The sequence below is a fragment of the Ictidomys tridecemlineatus genome, chromosome 5 (assembly GCF_052094955.1).
Source record: "Ictidomys tridecemlineatus isolate mIctTri1 chromosome 5, mIctTri1.hap1, whole genome shotgun sequence".
Taxonomy (NCBI): domain Eukaryota; kingdom Metazoa; phylum Chordata; class Mammalia; order Rodentia; family Sciuridae; genus Ictidomys; species Ictidomys tridecemlineatus.
Genome location: NC_135481.1, coordinates 133,506,807 through 133,527,766, shown reverse-complemented (window position 1 = coordinate 133,527,766; position 20,960 = coordinate 133,506,807). Strand labels below are relative to the sequence as shown.

The following is a 20,960-nucleotide window of genomic DNA, read 5'->3' as shown; positions in this document are numbered from 1 at the left end:
ATTCAGAGTTTATTGTTTCAGAGATTCCGTTCACAGATGGCTGACTCCATTGCTCTGGGCTCACGGTGAGGCAGTGCATCATGGCAGAAAGGCCCAGTGGAGGAAATCTGCCCAGTGCATGGTGGGGTCAGGAAGCAGAGGGGGAGGAAGGGACCATCGAGGAAAATGCACCCTTCCAGGGCAAGCCCCCATAGATTTAGCTCCTTTAGCCATGTCCCACCTGCCTATAGTTACCACCCAGTCTGTTCATTCTAGTTTGAAGAGTTTGATCAAGTTACAGCTCTCAGAATCTAATCATTTTGTCTCTGAATATTTCTGCATTAATGAAAACTTCTGGTGACACCTCATATCCAAACCATAACAACCTCCCAATAATCCATTCAGCTATGAATCCTTCAGTGGATTAATCCACAGATGAGGTCAGAGCCCTCATGACCCAGTCACTTCCCCCAAAACCCTATCTCTGAACATTGCTGCCCTGGGGACCAAGCCTTCACCACATGAGCTTCAGCGAACAGTCCAGACCCAAACCATAGGGTTCAAATTGTAAAAGTTTAATTTTTGTAAAGTCCCTATAAACTATCCTAGGCAGGAGAAACAACTGCCAGAGGCCACACAGAGAATGTCTTCTTTGCAAACTGTTTGTTGGACGTGCCCCTAGGGAGCACATTTCCAGACTTAGGGGACATTATCATTTAAAGGGATCTTCCAACTGCAGGAGTGGTCCTACCCCTCCCATCCATGTGCTGAACTCTCCCTGGCAGATCTTGGTAGCCATGAATAAAGATTGATCCATGTGCTTTCTTATTCCTGACAGTGACCTTAAAAGTCCTCTGCTGAGTCCTAGTATCATGGGAGGAGTCCAGCAAGAGTGGCTCAGGCTTTGCCCTCTTGGAGCTTGGCCCATTCATTCAGATGTGTTGGAATGTCACTTCTTCCACCTAGCTTCTTATTCCCTTGTGTGGTCTGTATCACGACTGACTTGAAGCACCTGACAAGATATTTTTTGAATCTCTAGTGACCAACACGGATTTGCCATTAGCCTGAGGATAGCTAAATGGCCAGACTTCAGTCCTGTCCCAGCTCAGTGTTTGTAGTGGTGACTAGGATGGAGATGGAGGCATGCCGATGGAGAGCATGCCTCAAATTTGGGCTGGCTCAAAGCAGGGAGAGTGATACACATACTGGTAGATGAAGTTGGGATCCAAAATAGTCCCGACGGATTAGAATGAAAGTGGATGTCAACGACAGGAAACTGGGCAGTCTGGTCTCAGTCCAGAGTACAGGAACATGGCTTAGCAACAGCTTGTGGGAAAAAAGACTTGGGAGCCTCCACTGACCACAGCTCTGAAGTTTGGTGGTGTATTGCTCAGATGTGTTCATGCTCGGGAGAGGAATGAGCGTCCCTCTTCTAGGGTTCAGACTGAATTCAGAAGTATTCAGACTGGCTTGCTGAATTTTGATGGGGATCACGTTGTGTTTGTTTTAACTGGTGTCTGCTCGACTTTTAAAAAAAAATTTGTAAATAGACACAGTACCTTTTTAAATTTTATTTATTTATTTTATTTGGTGCCTCACAAATGCTAGGCATGTACTCTACTACTGAGCTACAACCCTGGCCCTCTGCTTGACTTTTGAGGCATATGAGTCCCATTTTCTGTTATAGGAATACCCACTTCTCCCCTGCTTTTCTCTCTTCCCATTATCCCATTGTGAGAGACATGAAAAAAAACAACAAAAACAAAAAATCTCAAAGTGCTTGTTCCTACTCTCTTTTCCGCTCAATACAACACTCCTTACATCAAATGTCTGAGGGTAATTTCCTACACACCAGCCATTTCTTCGGTGGATACAAGCTGTGTCCTTTAGTCAATTCTGAAACTATTTATCTGGAGGTTGCATCAAACTCATAGGCTAAGGCCTCAGTCCCCAAGCTGCCCCCCTCAACTTCAGATGCCAAATATAGAAATATATGTATTTTATTTATATATATTTTTTATATATTTATTATATCACAGTTGTACAGTCAATCCCAGTCTTGATAGTTCTTCCTGATCCTTTATAGGGATGGAGCAGTGCTTAGAATACTGAAATCCTACTTTTGAAGAGCCATTCCATGTTACTTCCTTCTGCCAAAGTCAAAGACTTCAGCTGGAGTTTGGGGGTGGGGGAGACACAGCTGTATCCCCAAGTCTCAGATTCATAGTCCCTGGAGGTGCTGTCTGGATTCCTCCTGCCCCTGTCCCTGGTGACTCAGCAGCTGGTGGAGAGGATGCATTTTGGCAGCTTCTCTCCCAGGCCCTGGCTTTGTGCCCTGGGAAGATTGTGCACTTCCTATCTGGCCTCCCTCCCCCTGTCTTCTCTCCAAATCTTGCTACTTAAGGGTCCTGACCTCTTTGGTCACCCCATCCCATAAGGAGCCACATGCCCCTGAGTCTCACTGACAGTTAGGAAGTTACCTCCCATCTGGGTGGAAATGTCAAATGCATTCCTTATGGGGCTCACTTTCTAAGACCATGCATGGACTCAGACATTTCTCCTAAAGGATACTTACCCATTGAAAGAGAAGAGGAAATGGAAACAGGGATGAAGTCTGCCTGGGCTGCCAAAAGTTTGTGTGTCGCTAGTCAAATGTCCTAACCCACCATGTGCAGCAAGGCTACAGCACCCACCTCACAGTGAAGTGTGGAGACAGAAGGAGCTCCCATAGGTGCTAGCTCACTCTAGACACTCAGAAACCCAAGTGGCCTTCCTTCCAGTCTCTTTCTCCAAAGGATCTTTGTTGAATATGTTGCATCTACAATTGGAGTTGTTGCCAGAGAAACTCCATCCTCAAGAGAGGTGGGGGTTAGACTGTCTCTAAAGTTCCTTATTCTGCAATTCTATGCTTCAGACATTTGGCCCATCCTAGACCCCACTCTGCTCAGATGCCAGAATTCTACTTGATGGTGCATATGTGGGAGGGGAATTGTGGAGGAGGATGTCAGAGAAGGTACTGGGGCCAGGACACTTCAGCTGGAAAGCCACGGGCCACTTTGGACTAGTTTGGTGTCTTTAAACTGGCTAGATTCTGACAGACCCCTGTAGCTTTGACGAGAGTGAGCTCCTGGTCACTAAAGGTATGCAGAGTGTCTGGCAGGATTCTTGAGGCAGTCAGGCTAGATCAGAGAGCCAAGAAATGCTGGGCTTTCATAATCGTGCAATACAACAACACTGCAGACAGCCATGGAGGTGTGAGGTGGCCTCACTGCGCTTTCAATGCTATGGAGTTTTGCAAAACACTTGGATTGTACCTGGGCTGTAGTACATTCCTGAGTAAAAATTTATTCTGGAGTAAGGATTTTATAAAAAGAGATGAGTGTAAAAGCTTCATTGTTTATCTGTAATAAGTAATATGATGGGGGTGTGAAGAAAATCTTGTTTAGCCCAGGGACTGGTAACCCTGAACTCCCACAGGGTTGCCAGGGAAGCAGGTCCTTTACTACTTGGCTCAGGTGATGCCACCAGTCTTTCATGCCTCACCTCCCATGTACCAGGCACTGTGATGGGCACCTACCGTGGGGAAGGCAGAGCCAGTGGAGACTCTGTCTTCGGACTTATAAGTTCCTACAAAATGCAGTGCCCAAATGAGCCTTGGAGGAGAGAAAGAAGCCTGGGATAGGCAAACATATTATTTTACCAATCTGAATTTAAGCTGAAGGTGGGGAAGCTTGTTGGAACTTAGGAAATGTTCGTAGTTGTTTTTAGTACTGTAGGAACACAAGGAACAAAGAGAAGTATTGTGCTGTTACCAAAAGAGACTCCAAAAGATTTTATCTATACCAGTGTTAGGATAGTCTCACTTTGCTAAGTGGAAAGAAAATTGAATGGGAGGGAAGACAGCACAGTAGGGACAGATGGATGATCTTGGGACCCAGTGGCAAGGTGTCCGGGGGGAGGTGATAGCTCAAAGTCAGGAGTCAGCAAAGAAACATGGCCTGATGTGGACTTACATGGATCCAGGGCCCTCATCTTTACAAAGCCAAACCGTTTGGGAACAAGCTGGATTCCATTCCTCTTCCTTCTAAAGAGCTTTACTACTGCCATCATCTTATTCTGACCCCTCCTCTTCCTCCTCCTTCTCCCTACCTCACCCTCACCCACTGGAGTATCACAGTAATAGAAGTTCTCCTGTCTTTAAAAATGTCTACTTGCCACTCCATGTTCCCCTACCTATGGCCTCATTCTCAATCTCCCTTCATGGTCTCCACATCCTCTTCTCCTGTCACTCATACTCATTGGAATTGTCCCTTTGCCACTTCATTGTCACTATGCTTGTCAATGTCAATAGTGACCTCCTTGTTGCCAGACCCAGTGGATACTCATCCAGCCTCGTCTCCCTCCATCTCTTAGAGCTCAAGATAGTTGATTATTTTCTTTGATGCTGAATCCTTCTATGACCCAGGATTTTTCTTCATTCTATTGCAGTTAATGATCATTTTCAGACTCTTTGTTTCTTTTGTTGTTGTTGTTCACATTTTCAAGTATTAGAATTGTTGAGAGTACCAGGAAAAGCTTCCTTGTCTATCAAACTCTCTAGGTATGGTCCTTTCAGGCATAATGGCTGTAAGTGTGTGTGTGTGTGTTTGTGTGTGTGTGTGTGTGTGTGTGTGTGTATGAAAATTTCAGCTGTGACTTCCAAATCTCTTACTCCAATCTCACATCTTCCTGAACTCCTGAGTTGCATATGGAACAGCAAACTCAAGTTCTCCATGAGGATTGTCTCACAGACTGCTCCAACTTCACATGACTTCATTCTTCCCAGCGCATCCAGGCCTGCCACAGGCCACTGCATTCCTTTCTAGTTTGTTGCTTAGGCCTCAAACCCAGAAATTATCCTGGATTCCTCCCCTTTTCTCCCTCATCAGCAAGTTGGATGGTTCTAATCCAACCACCATGCTCCATCTCCATTGGGATGATGATTCTATTCCAATGAACCATCCCTTTTAACCTGTTTGTATCAATGATTTCATTTTACCTCCTCTAGCCCACTCAACAGTCACTGTTGTTTAAGTACAATTGTGTGATTCCAGCCATGGTCTCAAGGTTTTGAATGTCCTGGCTCTTTCTCTCCTTCATATCTCCATTTCATGCTGCTTGTCCACACTGAATCCAGCCACACTGACCTCCTTTCTATTCTTTAAATTTGTTGGCCTCCTTTCCACTTTGGGGACTTGGGACTTGCTCTTCATTTGGTAGAAATACTCATTCTTGGCTTTTTGCAAAACGGGCTCCTTTGAATGCTTTAGAAATTCGCTGAAATCGTACCTTCTTGAGGATCCTTTTGCTGACCGTCTTATCTAAAAATCAAGTATCCCCCTCCCAGTTCTATTTTCCTATCACCCAGTTCTTTCTTTTACAGCACTTCAAACTTTAATTTTCTTACTTATATGCATTTGGTTATTTTATTATGTATTTCCTCCACTCCACTAGAAGTAGCTTTCATGAGAATAGGGACTTTAGCCTTGTTCCTCATTGTATTCCAGGCATATGCAGGTGCTCAATAACTAGGTATTGAATTCATGGTCAACTTAACATAAGTATAGTCTTGGAAGGTCCTCTACATTCAGAAAACTGTTTTAAGGTGATGACACTCGACTGCTCCCACTCTTTGATAAGTGGATTTGTCTGTGATTTTGTACATGGGAACTAAGGGTCTAATGCCTGGCTTCATTATGATAAGCAGGTCTCTTAACTCTGACAACCTGAGTTAATTCATTTATAAAATAAGAATTTTGACCTGGGATGACTTCTGCAGTATCTTTAAGGCATCTAATATTATGATTCTGGTAATCGTGAAGCCAGTAGAGACGAATTAAGAATAGTGGTGCTAAATTTTTCATGCAAATTAAATTTAATAAGAAAACCTTGAAAATTCTTAGTGCTATCTAATCTAGTGAAGTTAGATGGTCTCTGTTCCTTGACAAAACTACTGTGGGTTTATTTCTCATTTTAAAGTGCAGTACTCAAATGCATGTTTTTTGCTTCAACCAAAGTTTCAGCTGTGGTTTTGGAAAGAGATTCATGGGGCAGTAGAAATACTTCTGCTCCGGAAATGTACATTTGTTCCTGACTCATCATATTTGCAGAGATCCATTTCCTTGGAGGAATACCTCTGACCTCTTACTCTGTTTCTTTCTCATTCTTTCCCAAGCAGGGGGGCGTGAGGTTCCCAGTTGAGGAGATAGTCATGGGTCCATGTTTTTCAGTTGGACAGGACTGAGCATTGGGGATTCCATCTCCTTTTTGACTTTCCTTCTTGAATCAATCAAGGTAGAAATCCTAGTAATCACTCTGCATCCTTAAAATTATCTTGAATGGGATCTATCAGTAAGGAGGTGGGTGGCTTGATAGTAACAAGTCTATTAAGTCATTCTGTCCAAGGTATATTCCCCAACAGGGGTGTCCTTCTCCTTGAGTCCTTTTAAACAGCAATCAATGGATTTGATCTAATGATTCAGATACCAGGGTATGAGCTTTCCATGAACTAAATGGAGTTTTTCTGCAAAAGTCATGTTTATTTAACCTCGGATTTTTATATGAAGATAAAAAGTGTTGATAGAAAAAAACAAACTCTAAGTAAATCCACCAAAACAATTCAAAGTAGTTATCATAACTTGAAGGGATTATGGGTGAATTTTGCTGTCTTTTGTGGTAGTCTGTATTTTCTTAAGTTGATATAATGGACATGCCTTTCTGTTAGTGTGGAAAAAAATTCATTTCCCAGTTTTACTCACACATATACATACACACACAAATAATAAAAGAAAAAAGGAAAGAAAATGTACTGTAAAAGCAATTGGTTTGCAACAACAAAACTTAAGCAGTTAACTTCTCTGTGGCTGAATTGCTGAAAGGTGGGGTGGGGAGCAGCAGGAGGAGGGCAGTGGAATAGTTCCACTCCTGTCATTTGAGAAAGACCAATGTGATATCCTGGTCTAACAGTGTCCCCAGCACAGGTGCCTGATGTGCCCCACCTTGGTCTTTGCCGAGACAGGACACTTCCATTTTCTGAATGCAGAATTCTGGATTCTCTTGGAATGTCCTTTTTAGAATCTGTCCCTTAGGAGGTCTGCCCTGGAGCCTTTTGTGTAACCAGGTGACTTTGCCTTTCAGACCACAGCAGAGAAGTCTCCTGGAGCCTACTTCCTTCCTGAGTTTGCACTCTCTCCTCAGGGAAGTTTTCTGGAAGATACAACAGGGGAGCAGTTCCTTACATACCGCTATGATGACCAGGTAAGAACATTGCCAAAGAACCTGCCTTTGATGTTCCATTTGGCCATTGGTGGGATACTCTCTGAAAAATGCCTGCAAAATAATTGTTTTCCCCTGAGCAATACTAATACCTGACCACTCTTGAAGGATCCCAAGACTTCTGGATGGCCATGTTTGCATATAATATTCTATACCAGGTACGGTTCAGGTTCTGGTTGGGTCATTTGCTTCAAAATCACTTTTTCTTACATCTATAAAAAATATATGATGGGTTCATTCATTTCAGTTATCACCAAATTTATTATTCCATGATGAATTTTTTTAAAGTTTTATTTTCTGATTAAGCATTGCTTCTTTTTCTTCTTAGCTTGTACTTTGTTTCTTTTGTTAGCACCAACATATTTTTTCCAAGCCCATTTTCCAGAAAGGAACAAATGTGTGTGTGTGTGTGTGTGTGTGTGTGTGTGTGTGTGTGTGTGTGCGTGTGTGTGTGTGTGTGCGTGTGTGTGTATGTGTGGTGTGTGTGTGTGTGTGTGTGTGTGTGTGTGTATGCATGTATGTGTATGCATGTATGTGTATATGCATTTGTGTGTTTAAATCTCTTCATGAAGGCTGACTAGATTGGAAGGCCATGCTTGCCTGAGATACAGAAGCTGGGCACTAAGAACTATGATTTCCTTCCATTCCAAATTCACACTGATTATCTTCATATCATTTGAGATTATGAATGTCTTTGAGACACTTATACCTCACTGAAATAGAGAATGTTAACTTTGCCAAATGCAAAGGTTTCTAGTTGAGAGCCTGAATTCATGGGGGCCGTGGAGCAGACTTGGGTAGGATTTAAGTCCATGGAGGACTTTGGGGGATCTGGCAGATCTTGGTAGGTACAGACACAAGTAGAAATGAGGAGATGGGCACAATTACCTTGTCACGCACACTCTGGCTTGGAGGGAGCCTGCCTAACTATTGAGGCCAGCTATGTTGTCCTGAGCTACTTTCTCAAAGGCTAGCACATTCTTGTTTGATTTGGGCAAGGCCTAGTTATCCGGTAGAAGACTTTACTCACAAGGGGCAACTCTAAGAAATTTAGTCTGCCCAACATGGTAGATGTTAAGATGGGACCGCAGGGAGAGGGACCTGGCTCTGGGACTGGCTAGCACTGTATGGGGGCTGGAGATTAGACTGGGAGGAGGAGTGAAGTCTTGCACAGCAGAGCAGGCAGATGCAGGGTGGAGACATTTGCCCAGAACCATGTCCCAGTTCAGAGGATGACACAAATTTATTCTGACCCGAAGGCTGCTGATAACTGACCTACAGTTTTAACTCTGCATTGGGTTGGGGGTGAGGACCAGGGCCGTGACTTCACAGATTACTGTAGGTAGGAAGCCACAGTGGGTCACTGGGCACAGGTGAGATGAGACCAGTTTTTTTTTTTTTTAATTGAAAATTTCCACATTCAATCATTACTCCAAGTTAATTGAAAAATGAGTACATAAACAATTGTTTGGGAAGCTAGGGTCAGGTGGGGGTTATTCTGAATTTGGGTTATGGAGCCCAGGAATTGGGTCTGGTTGCTAATAAGCCCTAAGACATTATTAAGTCACTTTCTGCCTTTTCCTCCAGTGGGTTTTTAGAGGGTCTTTAATTTATGGCTTCTTTTAATCCAGAAATCAATGATCCAACAGGTTTCATATGATCCCTAATTGAGAAGGCAGTAAAGGATAAAAGAGGGTGTCTGGAAAATAACAAGCTATGTATTTTATAATTAAAGAGTGGTTAATGCCTTCTCCAGGCTCCACAGATACATTATGTTTAATGTAATAACAATATAAAAGCTAGAAAAAGAGGAAAACAAGCCCCTTTGGTCTTTTCAAAAGGTCTAAAGTAGATCTTAAAAGTGTGTGGCATGCTGTGGAAATTTCATCCTAGGACATGTTGCTACAGAAAGCCCCAGTGAATAGCATACAAAACCACTCTGTGTTGCCCCATGGTGTGTTTCTTTTAAGGGAGAGGAATAAGGTCAAAGAAAACAAGCCAGTAACAGCACCCACGCTCCTCTGCTAATGGCAAGGAAAAAAAAAAAAAACAGGCTCTTATGCTGAACTAGGTGTCTCTCCTGAATGAACTTTAGGATTTAATCAGCTAGAGACTGTTAGCCCACGGCCCAAGCCCTTATCCTTTTTCCTCTTGATGCAGAACATGCACAAGGCACTGTGATGTTCGGTGCTTCTCAGGCACTAGTGAGAAGACAGAACCGATTATCAAACATTATCAAAGTTCAGGAAGACCCTTCCCCTGTAGCATATGACACAATGTTAAGATCAACTGCAAACCAAAGCTCTGGAGTGATTCTGCTTTGGGTTCAAATCCTAGTTCCACTTTATTTGCTGTGTGACTTGAGACAAATTACTTTACTTCTCTGCACCTTGAGTTTTCTTTTCTATGAAGTGGGAATCTGAATGGTATTTATCTTATGTAGGTGTTTTGAGGATTTAAAGGAGATAATTCACATAAATCTCCCCGCACAGTTTAAGCATTTAATTTAGCTATGGCTATTTCTAATGATATTATTTGTAAATGTGCAACTCAGATAATCTCAGGTATTCTTATGCTGAAGGAAAGAAGGGGACCCCATACAACATTTTATTTTTTTTTTCCTGCTGGGATTCAACCAGGGCCTTCTTAGTACTAGATAAGCACTTTACCACTGAGTTACACTCCTAGCCTTTTAAAATAATTTTTATTGTGCATACAGTAAAATGCATACATATCTAAAGTATAGAATTGATGAATCTTTAAATATTTTGACACCCACGTAACTACTACCCCAAATTAAGAAACCAAACATTTCTATCACCCTAGATGGTTCTTGTGCCTCTTCCAATTAATATCCCCCACCTATGGAGGGCCCACCATTCTGACTTGTGTCACTGTTACAAATCGGTTTTGCCTGTTTTATACTTTTAATTTTATATAAACGGAATCACACTGCACATACTCGTTTGCGTCTGGCTTCTTTCACACATCATTATGTCTGAGAGATTCAACCAAGTTGTTGGATCCAACATAATATAGGGTTTAATGTCTAGCAGTCAGTTGTACTCTTTGGAACAAATTGTCTAACATTGGAACAAATTGCAGCATACTGGGTGGCATGCGGCATTGCTCCTGCACAGAAATTCCCAGATTGTCCTAAAAGGTTTGCAGGGCAGTGCCTCCAAAGATTCCATACCTGGGGGAGTAGTGGGCTCAGTGTTCCAGTGTAGCCTTTACTATAACCCAGCCAGCATTTCACAAGCAGAAATAGATACAGGATTTGTGAGATTTGCCACCAGGGCAGCATCTGTGCTGTCAGGTGGCTCGGGTCCTTACCTGTGGAGTCTGTGTATAAATGCCAGAGATGCTGTCTGGTTTCACAGTGGCCTGAAGCCAGAGTGACAAAATGCTTATGCAATTGAGGCCACAGCCTGGTTTTTGAAAGTTGTTGGGGCAGACATGGGTTCATGAGGCTCTTCCTTCCTATAAAATACTCATTTGATAAAATGGGAAGCAGGTGGAAAGTATGGAGATATTGGCTTTCTCAGTCAACCCTCATTGGACTTTTAAAAGTATTTTATCCTGGGCACATTTTCATGAAAACCTTCAGGTCAGTCTTCAAATGTCTCCTGGATTAGGTGCCTGGAAAACTAATAACCCTGAGGCCAGTAAAGAACAGCTGTGATGTAGGCTGCGTTTAATGAGAGGCATAAAAGCCACACTGTGATTATTCAGAGAGACTAAGCAACTTCTAGTGAAGAGAGCAGCCGGAAGCCAACTGGGGAGCAGTGCAGACAGGACTAGTCAGGCAGCCCCAGTTGTCTTCTTCCACTAATGAGCTTGTAATTTAACCCAGTTACTTGACATCTTTGGTCCTTAGACTCTTTAGCTGTTTCAAAAAACAAGGTGACTGCGTTTCATGATCTGCCCTCCTTCTAGTCTAGCATAGTCTATCTTTTGAAACTACAAATAGAGTATTCTACATTGCAGTGTGCTAATTGGATCATCCTGATTATGGTGGCAGTCTTGCCAGTGATGCAGTTAACTATGACTTAGAGAATTATAGAATTTTACAGCTGGTGGAGTCTTTGGCTGAAACGCCCCGTTTTACAAGTGAAGAAAACAGAGATTCTGAACGTGCAAGTGACTTTTGCTCAAGGACATCCAGATGGTTATTTGAAAAACTAAGGCCATTATTCTCCAAACCTGAGGCTACCCCACTCTAGAATATACCCAGCTGCTTCCTTCAGAAGAATTGCCTTAAAAATTATATCCTTTCCTAAAAATCTTGATTCTTCTGTTATGGCTCATAGAACGTTGGGAACCTTAGCAGACCACAGAGAATGATTTGGTATTAATGGATTGCTTTACCAGCATACTATGAGTTTCTTCAGGAATTTAGAATTAGCTATGCTAGTAGCATCTTATAAGCATTTGATTTCTCTCCAGTTTTTAGTAGAAATCACAATTTGTTTTTCAGTCTAGATGAAACATGTTAGTTGAAATTAAAATGGCACTGACTTCCCACATCCTTAAAATGAAAGCATTCTCGCACTTGGTGGCATTGGACCTAGTTAGGAAGGATTACTTTGGGACAATTGGTTAAGAAGGTTGTGGTTGGAAGAGTTATTAGCCAGCCAGACCCCAAGGACAGATTTTTTTTTTTTGTCATTGCAGCTAATGGTTTTGGAGTTTTGTCCCACTGAGGACTGGTTCACTGGCAACCAACGTTGGTTGGTTCTAAGGAGCCGTCTCAAAGTCCACACTTTGTTCTTTCTTCATTGAGTAAGGCAGTATTTTGAGAGTGGGCTCTGTCACTCTCTGCCTGGGTCTCTTTCTGGGAAAAGAGGATGAAGAGATTCTTTTCCATCTCTACCTTATTTCAACCCCCAGGAGATTGAAATGGGGAGACTCATTGTGGACTCTGATTTACAAATCTGTGACAGTCTTAGTGTTTCTCAGTGAGAGGTCATTTATTTATTTTTTTTAAAAGTTAGGAAACTTTTTGCACAAATATTCTTTTATTTTTAAATGTGTTATGCGCAGGGAAGTGTGGAAGGTGCATCGTCCAGGCTTAGTGGACTTGTTGGGGGAGACTCCCTTCTCAGTGGCAACCACAGAGTGATGAAGGTGAAGCACCAGTGGTAGGTGACTTAGAAGTTGGTGCCTGTATGTGTTTGTCTGTTGTCATGCATTGTCTTTATATGTGTATATGCTGGTGTAATGCTGAGCTTTGCCACTGTTAGACTATGTGACACCAAGAGGCAAGATAAAAGATGAATGGTATGTGTTCCAAGCACACAGGACAAAATCTGGGTGTCTAGTAAATGATGGGTTCTGGTTTTCTTAAAATTCACTAAGGATGAATCTCACTGAAGTAATCTTGGATCCATTTGTAAAAGGACAACTTTGGTTTCATGCTGGGGAGGTCCTTTTTGATCTGTCTGTTCCCCATCATCCTTTCTCTCCTGTAACCTTCTCTCTCTTCCATAGACTCCAGAGAAGGAGCCTCTGATTAATTTAGCACTTGTTTTCTCTTTTCCTGAACACATGCTCAAACAGATTTAAGATTTCTGTCTACATTTAAAATGCTTTAACCTATATTCTGACCTACCCTTGCTTTCAGTCTCCAATTGATTTTCAAGTTCTTTAATGTCCGATGCTACTTAATCCTCTTCAGTTTTTCCTTTTTTACTCCTTAGATCTAACTTCTAGTATCTCCTCCAATCCTTCCTTCCTAACCTCAAACAGGCATCTTAATTTTTGACAATTTCAATTACTTTCTTGAACTTACATTTAGATCCTGAGGCAGGTAATTCTGTATTTGTAAAAATCTGTGTAAAATCCTCAGGTGTGATGACCTCATAGATGGAGTCATAGTTGACTTCTTTTCCTTCCTTGGATGTCATTGACTGCCTGTCTATATGATGTCTTATTTTTAAATGTCTTGTTTGTTTGCGTTTGGGTGTGTATCTGCTGCCAAGGAGGTGGAGGACTGGATGTGTGGCCATTACAGGCATCTGGAATTGCGGCATGTCAGAGTTCAAAGGAAATATGGGGATTTGGGGTTTTCAGGTGAGGTCTTGGAGCGGAGCAATGCCTTGTGCAAGTCCGAGAGCCAGGCAGCAGCAAAGCCAAGTGCCTGTTCTTTACCCTTAAGTTCCGTTAAGACATTTTACATTTAATCTGTGGGCAGGGAAAATATGAGAGAAATGTTTGAATGAATTTTTTAAAACTAGTAATAACAATAATATATTAATAATGAAACCTTTGTGTAGTTCTTATTCCTGAACTTCTTTAAAGTGTCTTTTTTTTCCTCTTATGCTATTATGCCAGGCCTAATTTTCCTTTTCCTTATTTAACTATTGATTTATGCATTCTTTCTATGAAGAAGAAATCTGTTTGCTGTGAGTACATCTTTCTCAAAGTAACTTCTCCTGAACTTTTCATGAATATCTTGGCCAGGACCTTCCTTGTGGTTAAACTGCTGGCAGGCCTTAGAAATATCACTTGAGCTTTCCAAGTTATTTATGTAATCGTTTTTTAGCTTGGAAAGTATATACTAACTTCTGAAATTTCTGGTAAAGGAAGATGCGCTCAGGACTTGGGTCTGCGGGGCTGTATCATCTTCTTCGCTGATCAGAATGAGCGAATGTAAGTAAGTACATGTTCTCCAAGCAGGAGTGTCTCCGTGTTACTCCTGGCCGGTGTGTGTCGTGTTTTGAAGCAGCAAGTCATTTGAGTTTGAATAGTTCATTCCTTTGTTAGTGAGTAATCTTGGTCAAATGTAGTTACACTCCTTAAATATTCCAGAAGTTTAGCAACCTAAGGAAAAAGCAAGTGCATGATCTGCTAGGAGGAGAGAAGAACACGGTAAGTGGAATGACATGTACTTCTTTCCTAGTTTAGATACATGCAACATTGAGATCTGTTTCTATTGACTTTGACACCTGTGGGCTCTGAATTTTATTTTCATTGAGATTTTTACAAATTAGTTATTTCTGGAGAATAAAAGCATTAGTCTGTTAGTAGAGGTTCCACATCTACCTCTTGAGCTATGGAGATACTGTCCTCTTTTAATGCCATCATCTTAGACCTAGTTGGGGGATACTGTATGATTTTTAAAAATAACTGTTACCATTGGTTAAATGGTGGATATAGAGTGGTGAAGTTTAAGATAATCCAAAATACAGCTTCTCCTAAAAGTCCCTCACTCCATTCAGAAATGCTGAGATAGGTCCTGTCTAGACTGAGCCCTGCTATCTGTCTGAGATCCTCTCTCCTCTGAGATTGCATTCACCAATCACCAGTCTCTATTTAAAATTCTCAAATTTTCAAACACTTTGAGGCTAGGTTATTTTCAGCACTTTAGCACCATCCTCCATAATCCCTGGATGATGGAAAGCAAGTGGGCTCTCTTCTCTATTGTCTCCTCTCTTTGCTCGTCCTCCATGCCTTTTGACATTGACTTCTACAATATTTTCTGTTGCCCTCTCATGGTCAACTAAGCCCTGTGTCCCAACTTCTCACTTCCTGCTTCAATTAAAAACATGCCTTGACCAGGCTCATTGCCTGTGGGGGCTGCTCATGCTGCACACACCAGGCAACATGCTGCTAAGATAGGAGACTGACCTCTTCTGAGTCCCCTCTGCTACTTCCTGACAAGTCCACTCCTCTCAATGCTTCTTCTCCTTGGAGGATCATGCCATCTAGCTAGATGATTGATCTGAACATTCACCAAAGTCTTTAAGACCCAGTCATCACATTGTCTCTTTCCTCCAAAGTCCTGCCGTGATTTGGAGAACCTTCAGGGATGCCTAGTTTCTTATGTCAAGTAGATGTTCTGTTCTCTTATTCCTCAGTTTTTTCAGGTGACCAGCTTTCTTCTCACCTTACTAGGTCTGCCACGTGGACTCTCTTGTCAGTGTTGTCTTTCTCCTTGTATGTACTTTTCCTGGGGTGTTTTCCTTGGATCTATAAGATTTAGTGGCTTTCCCTGTCTTATACTTGAATGGCCTCTGAGCCTTCCTGAAGAGTCACCCATGTATGTAGTATAGCCTCATATAGTTGGGGAGCCCTCAATATATGATTACCTCTAGTTCTTTGAGTACCTCCAGTTCTTATTTTGACTACTGTCATCACTATACAGCTTATCTGCTCCTGAATGCATGTTTCTTTTCAATGAATGCCAAGGATAGATTCTGTTGTGGTCCATCCTCCATAGGCGTAACAAAGGGAATGGGTTTTATTAGTGTCTTGGAAAAAGGGTAGGGCTTTGCACCAGAGACTGAACCTTCAGGGAGTAATAGCAGGTGGAGGACCAGGTGAAAGCATCTTCTTTGTTTTTCTTGCCCAGGCATAAAGCAAAAGTCAACAGAGCTACAAAACACAGGTGAGTTCATTTTCTGGCTAGGTAAGAGAGGGCTACGATAGGCAAGGAAAGAGTTTCCTGATTCCCTCCAAGCTGAACTTGGAAGAGCTAGATGGAGAAGCAATAATGGAATTTATTCCCTGTCACGAGGGATTTGAGGCATTATGTTTTGATTGGCTTATTTGGAATTTGGAAATATTTCCTTTTGCTTGGCCAGTTCTGGCCTGCTTTGCAGAAGTGCAGCCATGGTTTGCAAAGAGGTTCCTGGCTAGTGAAAGCACCGTGGGCTCAGGTCAATCAGTGAATACTTTTGTCTCTCGTACTTGGGGATTTATGTTTCCTTGAGTCTGGACTTTGGGGAGCTGAGAGGCATCTTGAGGGCTCTTCTCCGTGGTGGGAAAATGGCTCTGCTATTTGGATGGACAGTCAGAGAAGTGTCTTGAAAGCATCTATTGTGTTATTTTCTATGTCTACTTGCCTTGTGGCTATCCTTAATCCGAGATTTGAGTAAACTGATATAGGGTGGCCAACCTTTCTAGCTTCTAGCACCAATACAGTGCCACTTTCTGCCCTGTCTTCCAGCCTGGATTTACTGTCCACTCTTGGGCTAGGGTTTTACAGTGAGATCAGTAGCCCCGAGGTCCTTGCATTGCTGGCTACTGTACTGGTGAGGCATCCCAAGGACAAGTGGGGCACAGGTATGTAGCTGTTTAGGGACGCCCCACATGGGGTAATTTCTCTGCATTGCCAAAGTGCACATTTCTAGGCCAGGTACTCTTGGCCAATCTGTGTGCTTCTTTCCCTTCACGCCACTCTTCCTTAACTGCAGCCTTTGCACCAAGTGCTTAGAACATTTCCCTTGGATTTTTAGACCGTCTTCCCCTCCCTGTTATCAATGTCTAACCTTTATTTATCCTTCAGCTCCATTGTTCCTTCCTCAGGGACATCTTCCCCGATACCATAATCACCTTCACTTTCTATCCTGACTGACCTTCCTTTTTTCCTCCCTCCCTCCCTCGCTCCCTCGTTCCCACAGGCTCTCTCTCTCTCCATACCTCTCTCTGGTCATTACTTCCTTCCTCATCCTGGGATCTTGCTTTCTGACAGCATTTTCTTCCTCCTAGCTTGCCTCCCGGGGGTGGTGGGTGGCTGAGAGGGGAAGGTGGGTGTGGTGACACAGCTCTCAGTGCAGTTTGCTGCGTTCCTGTTTGGGTGACTTAACGATCCCAACAGCAAGCCCTGTGGGGAGGCTGCATCATAAACAGTTTCAAGAAAAACATGATCCAGGATTCGAGGTTTGGATCACTTTCTGTTGAGCCTCCTGTCCCCAGGGTTAGCAGTGACAGTTTAGGACAGTGACTCATGGCCCTTAGTATGGCCTCTTCCCAGGAACAGTTTCAATTACGTTCATCATCCTGCACATGCACAGAAGTACAATTGCTTTGGACTGATTTACATTTCTAAAAATTAATAACGCATGGTTGTTTACATGAGTACATTTGAGTTATGAGAAAATTAGCACACATAGCACTCATCTCCTTTCCCAGACTGAACTTTAACTAATCGGGTAATCTTTATCAAGTCTTCCATCACCCGCTTTGAGGTCCTCACATTAACTCCCTCTCCTCTGCTCCCAGCACGGTGACTATTTCCTCCTCTGTCTTCCCCTGGCCTCTGTGTCCCTTAGAGACAAGGCCTGTGTCTTCTCATCACTATGGCTTCAGGTCATCGAACATGTTTGTTTAAGATCGTATTCTTTGTCAAAAGCCTTAAGAGGGTCCTCATTTCCTCCTTTATGGTATCTCAACTCCCCGAGTGGCATTCAAGCCCCACCACAGCTTGGCCTCCGGTTACCTTCCTTGCCTCCCTTTGTTTTCCTTGTGTGCTCTGGCCAGAGTACACGTCATGTCTTGCCCTTTCTCATTTTGGTCCGTGCCGTGTCTTTGGCTTGCAGAGCTCTTCACTGAATGTCAGTATTTCCTGCAGTGCCCGGCTGAGCTTCCCTCTCTTCCAGGGACTTTTCAAGGAAAGTGTTTCTTTCTGCTGTTTAGAGGACAGTAGCTCATCCCTGCTTATAGCCCTCAGGCTTCACTGGGCCTGCGAGACTCACAAGGATGTCTTACCTCTGCCCGTAGACTCAGCCACTCTAGAGCTGGCCAGTGTGACGTTTTGGTGTAACCCTGAAGTGCATGCAGCATGGCTAGAAGATCTATTTTCACAAGTCACAAAACTAGAATAAATTCTAATTAAAACTTTATTACTGAGTTCTTTTTTTTCCCTGAGTTCTTTTTAAGGAATAAATAAATCCTTAAAAATGTAAATTATCTAAGTCTTAATAAAGAATCTATTCTTATTTTTATCTTGTGTATGTGCATATTTCTGTTTCTATTTTTTTTAATTCCATATCTACAAATGTGAGGAAAGAATATTCTTTCTCCCACACACTGTTGGTCCAGAGGTTTGGTGGAAAATCAGGTTTTTCTGTTTTTTGACACTGGTTGCTCAGCTTCCAATTCTCAACTCTTCCCATGTGGCATCCCACCAGTGAGGACAGTACTCAGGCCATTTGGATAAATTCTCTTAATCCTTTCCCTCTGGGATTTAATGCTAATGGGGTTTAATTCTACAGAGGTTTAAAATAATGGAGATAATTTTCCTTTCTAATGAAGAAAAGGCAAGGTTTCTAACTCAGGATTCTGCTTTTCAATGAGGCTTATGGTACATTGGCATATCCGTTGTCTCAATGAGTGTACGTTGTATTGAATAGAACTGTGATGTATTGAAATGTACATGTCATGCAGCCAAGCTCTGTTTAAAAGACTAATTCTAAACACAGTTTCTCCTGGAAGATTATGATACCTTAACTTGAGACCTTTTGTGCTTGTTATCCATTCTTTTTTTTTTTTTTAATTACAGTATTTATGTAGGAATGGTGTTCATTTTGTACACACGTGGAGTTTGGTGAACTCCATTTCAGTCTGTGTTCCTCCTGCCTTTCCCTCTTTTTTTCCCTTCTTCAATTCTCCTTCCTTTAACTGATCTTTCTTTCACTCATTTATTTAGTTTTTATTGGTGGTTTCTACCTAAACATAAAGGTGAAATTCTCAGTGGTATATTCATATATGCACATAAAACATGATTTTGTTAAATTGGGTTCACATTTCCTCTCCTTTCCTGTCCCTCTTCCCTCCCTCTTGATCTCCGTCTTCTACTCCACTGATCTTTCCTACATCTTTATGATATCCCTCCCCATGCCTTCTTTCTCTTGTTTCTTTCTAACTTCCATATATGAAAGACAACATTCGACCCTGTGTTTTCTGAGTCTGGCTGTTTTACTTAGCATGATGTTCTCCATTTCCATCCATTGACTGGCAAAGGCCATAATTTCATTCTCCTTTATGGCTGAGTACAAATCCACTGTGTATATATACCACATGCTGCTTGTCATCCATTCTGATAGCAGCATCAGGATTAATGAGCAGCTGTTCATTCCAGCAACCCCTCGACAAATAATGAATGAATCTTCACAGAGTTCCAGGCATCATGTGCTGGGTGTTGGCTATAGTTTTATGCAGTAGCGCTGTATCCATAGTAATTCTTGCAAATCCAATTTTGAAACTAGAGGAAGTTTTTTTCTTTATTAGGTAAGACTAAGATTATAGATATCCTTTATCAAGCAATCTTCATGTACAAGAATTGTATCAGATATTTCATGCACATTGTAATTACAGTTTATTCCTAAAAACAATTCTCTGTGTTTGCTTCAGCAGCAAATGTACACTAACAATATAAAATGAGTACTATGGCCCTGGGACAAGGCTGATGTGAAATTTATAAAGAATTAAAAGAAACAAAAGAAGTTGGTTAACCTTAACCCTAACCCTAACCATAATTTTACAGAAAAGAAGACATATGGGAAAATAAGTAATAGAAGCTAGCTTCTCTGTATGTACCTGTCTTTTACATTTGACTCTGGGGTCATGTAAACTGTTTTACAAATTTGTAAGACAAGATTATATTTCAAAAGTGCAAAGTTTCCTAAAAATCAAAGATAAAAGAACAGAAACCAAAAACCCTAAATATGTTTCCACTTGGTGCATTAACCACATAGAGAACAATTCTTCCAAGTGACTTTAACACAGATTAATTTGCCTATAGATGATATATCCAAGGAGAACAAGAAATCTAAATACAATTATAAAATGTTTTTCCATCATCCTATTGCTGGCATGGCAATGACATTGCTGTTCTGAGCCTGCTGTGTGAGTAATGTAGGATAAAGCAGATGACAATACAAATGTGATCATCTAATTTTAAAATGTCTTATATTCTTGAGAACTTATGTTCTTGGTATAGGAGAAAGGAGATACAGATGAAAGAGAGAAGAAATTAAGTAAAATATATTGTTTAAAATCAAATTTTAAGTATCTATTTAAAAATCCTGAGATGTTTTATCTTAAAACAAGAACAAGTCAAATCTTCTAGCTCCCTTTACTTTAGAGGCCTAAAAGTAATGACCAGACGGCCAACTTAATAGCAGTGAGCACCTCTCGGGCTCAGATCATGGTCTGTCAATACCATTTTTTATTAAAAAGGAACCAAGACTCCATGGGAAATGATTTCCAGGTTTGGGGGTGAAAATGTGAAAAATTATCCTGGACATCATGTAATTAACAGGTAGCAAAGAAACTGTTAATACTACTAGAGTCTTTTCATAAAGACTCAGGAGCCAACCCATTGAAACTCTTATGGGCATAATTTTGGACAGCTTGGGCATTAATAAAAATAAAAACTGCAAAGGATTTAAGAATATCCTCTATGTTTAAATCTCTATATTAATAACGATAATAAAATATATTAGTCAATGTTGGTGGGTGCTAGGGAATCAACTTATTACATAAAAACAAATAAAAGCAATAAATGCAAATATTTATCATGCCTTTCCAATATGGACTGTGTTTATGTGTATATATATATGTGTATGTACACACACACTACTGGGTGACCAGTAGATAAGGAAAATTTGTCTTTACAGAAAATTCTATGAAGAGCCTTCTTGGCTCCCAAATCCCTAAAAAGTCAAGATGCTATACCCAAATACTCGTTTACGAGGTATACAATGTACATAGAAATGTATTAAACCAAGTCGTGGATTTGCAATAAACAAAATCCACACAGTGGGAAATTTTATAGGCTAAACAACCCAATTTTTTCAACAAATAAGTTTCAAAAGAAAAGGAAGACTAGAACCAAAAAAAGGTTAAATGAGACTTAAGATGAATTAACTAATTACAGT

The 20,960-nt window shown here is 41.5% G+C and overlaps 1 protein-coding gene across 1 annotated transcript in view; it reads left to right on the top strand.

Moving 5' to 3' along the window:
• Adamtsl3 (ADAMTS like 3) overlaps positions 1–20,960 on the top strand; it is a 320,152-nt gene that overhangs the window by 35,321 nt on the left and 263,871 nt on the right. The window contains exon 3 of the mRNA XM_005320199.5: positions 7,156–7,275. Coding sequence (XP_005320256.1) covers positions 7,156–7,275 — 120 coding nt within the window. The remainder of the gene's footprint in view (positions 1–7,155; positions 7,276–20,960) is intronic.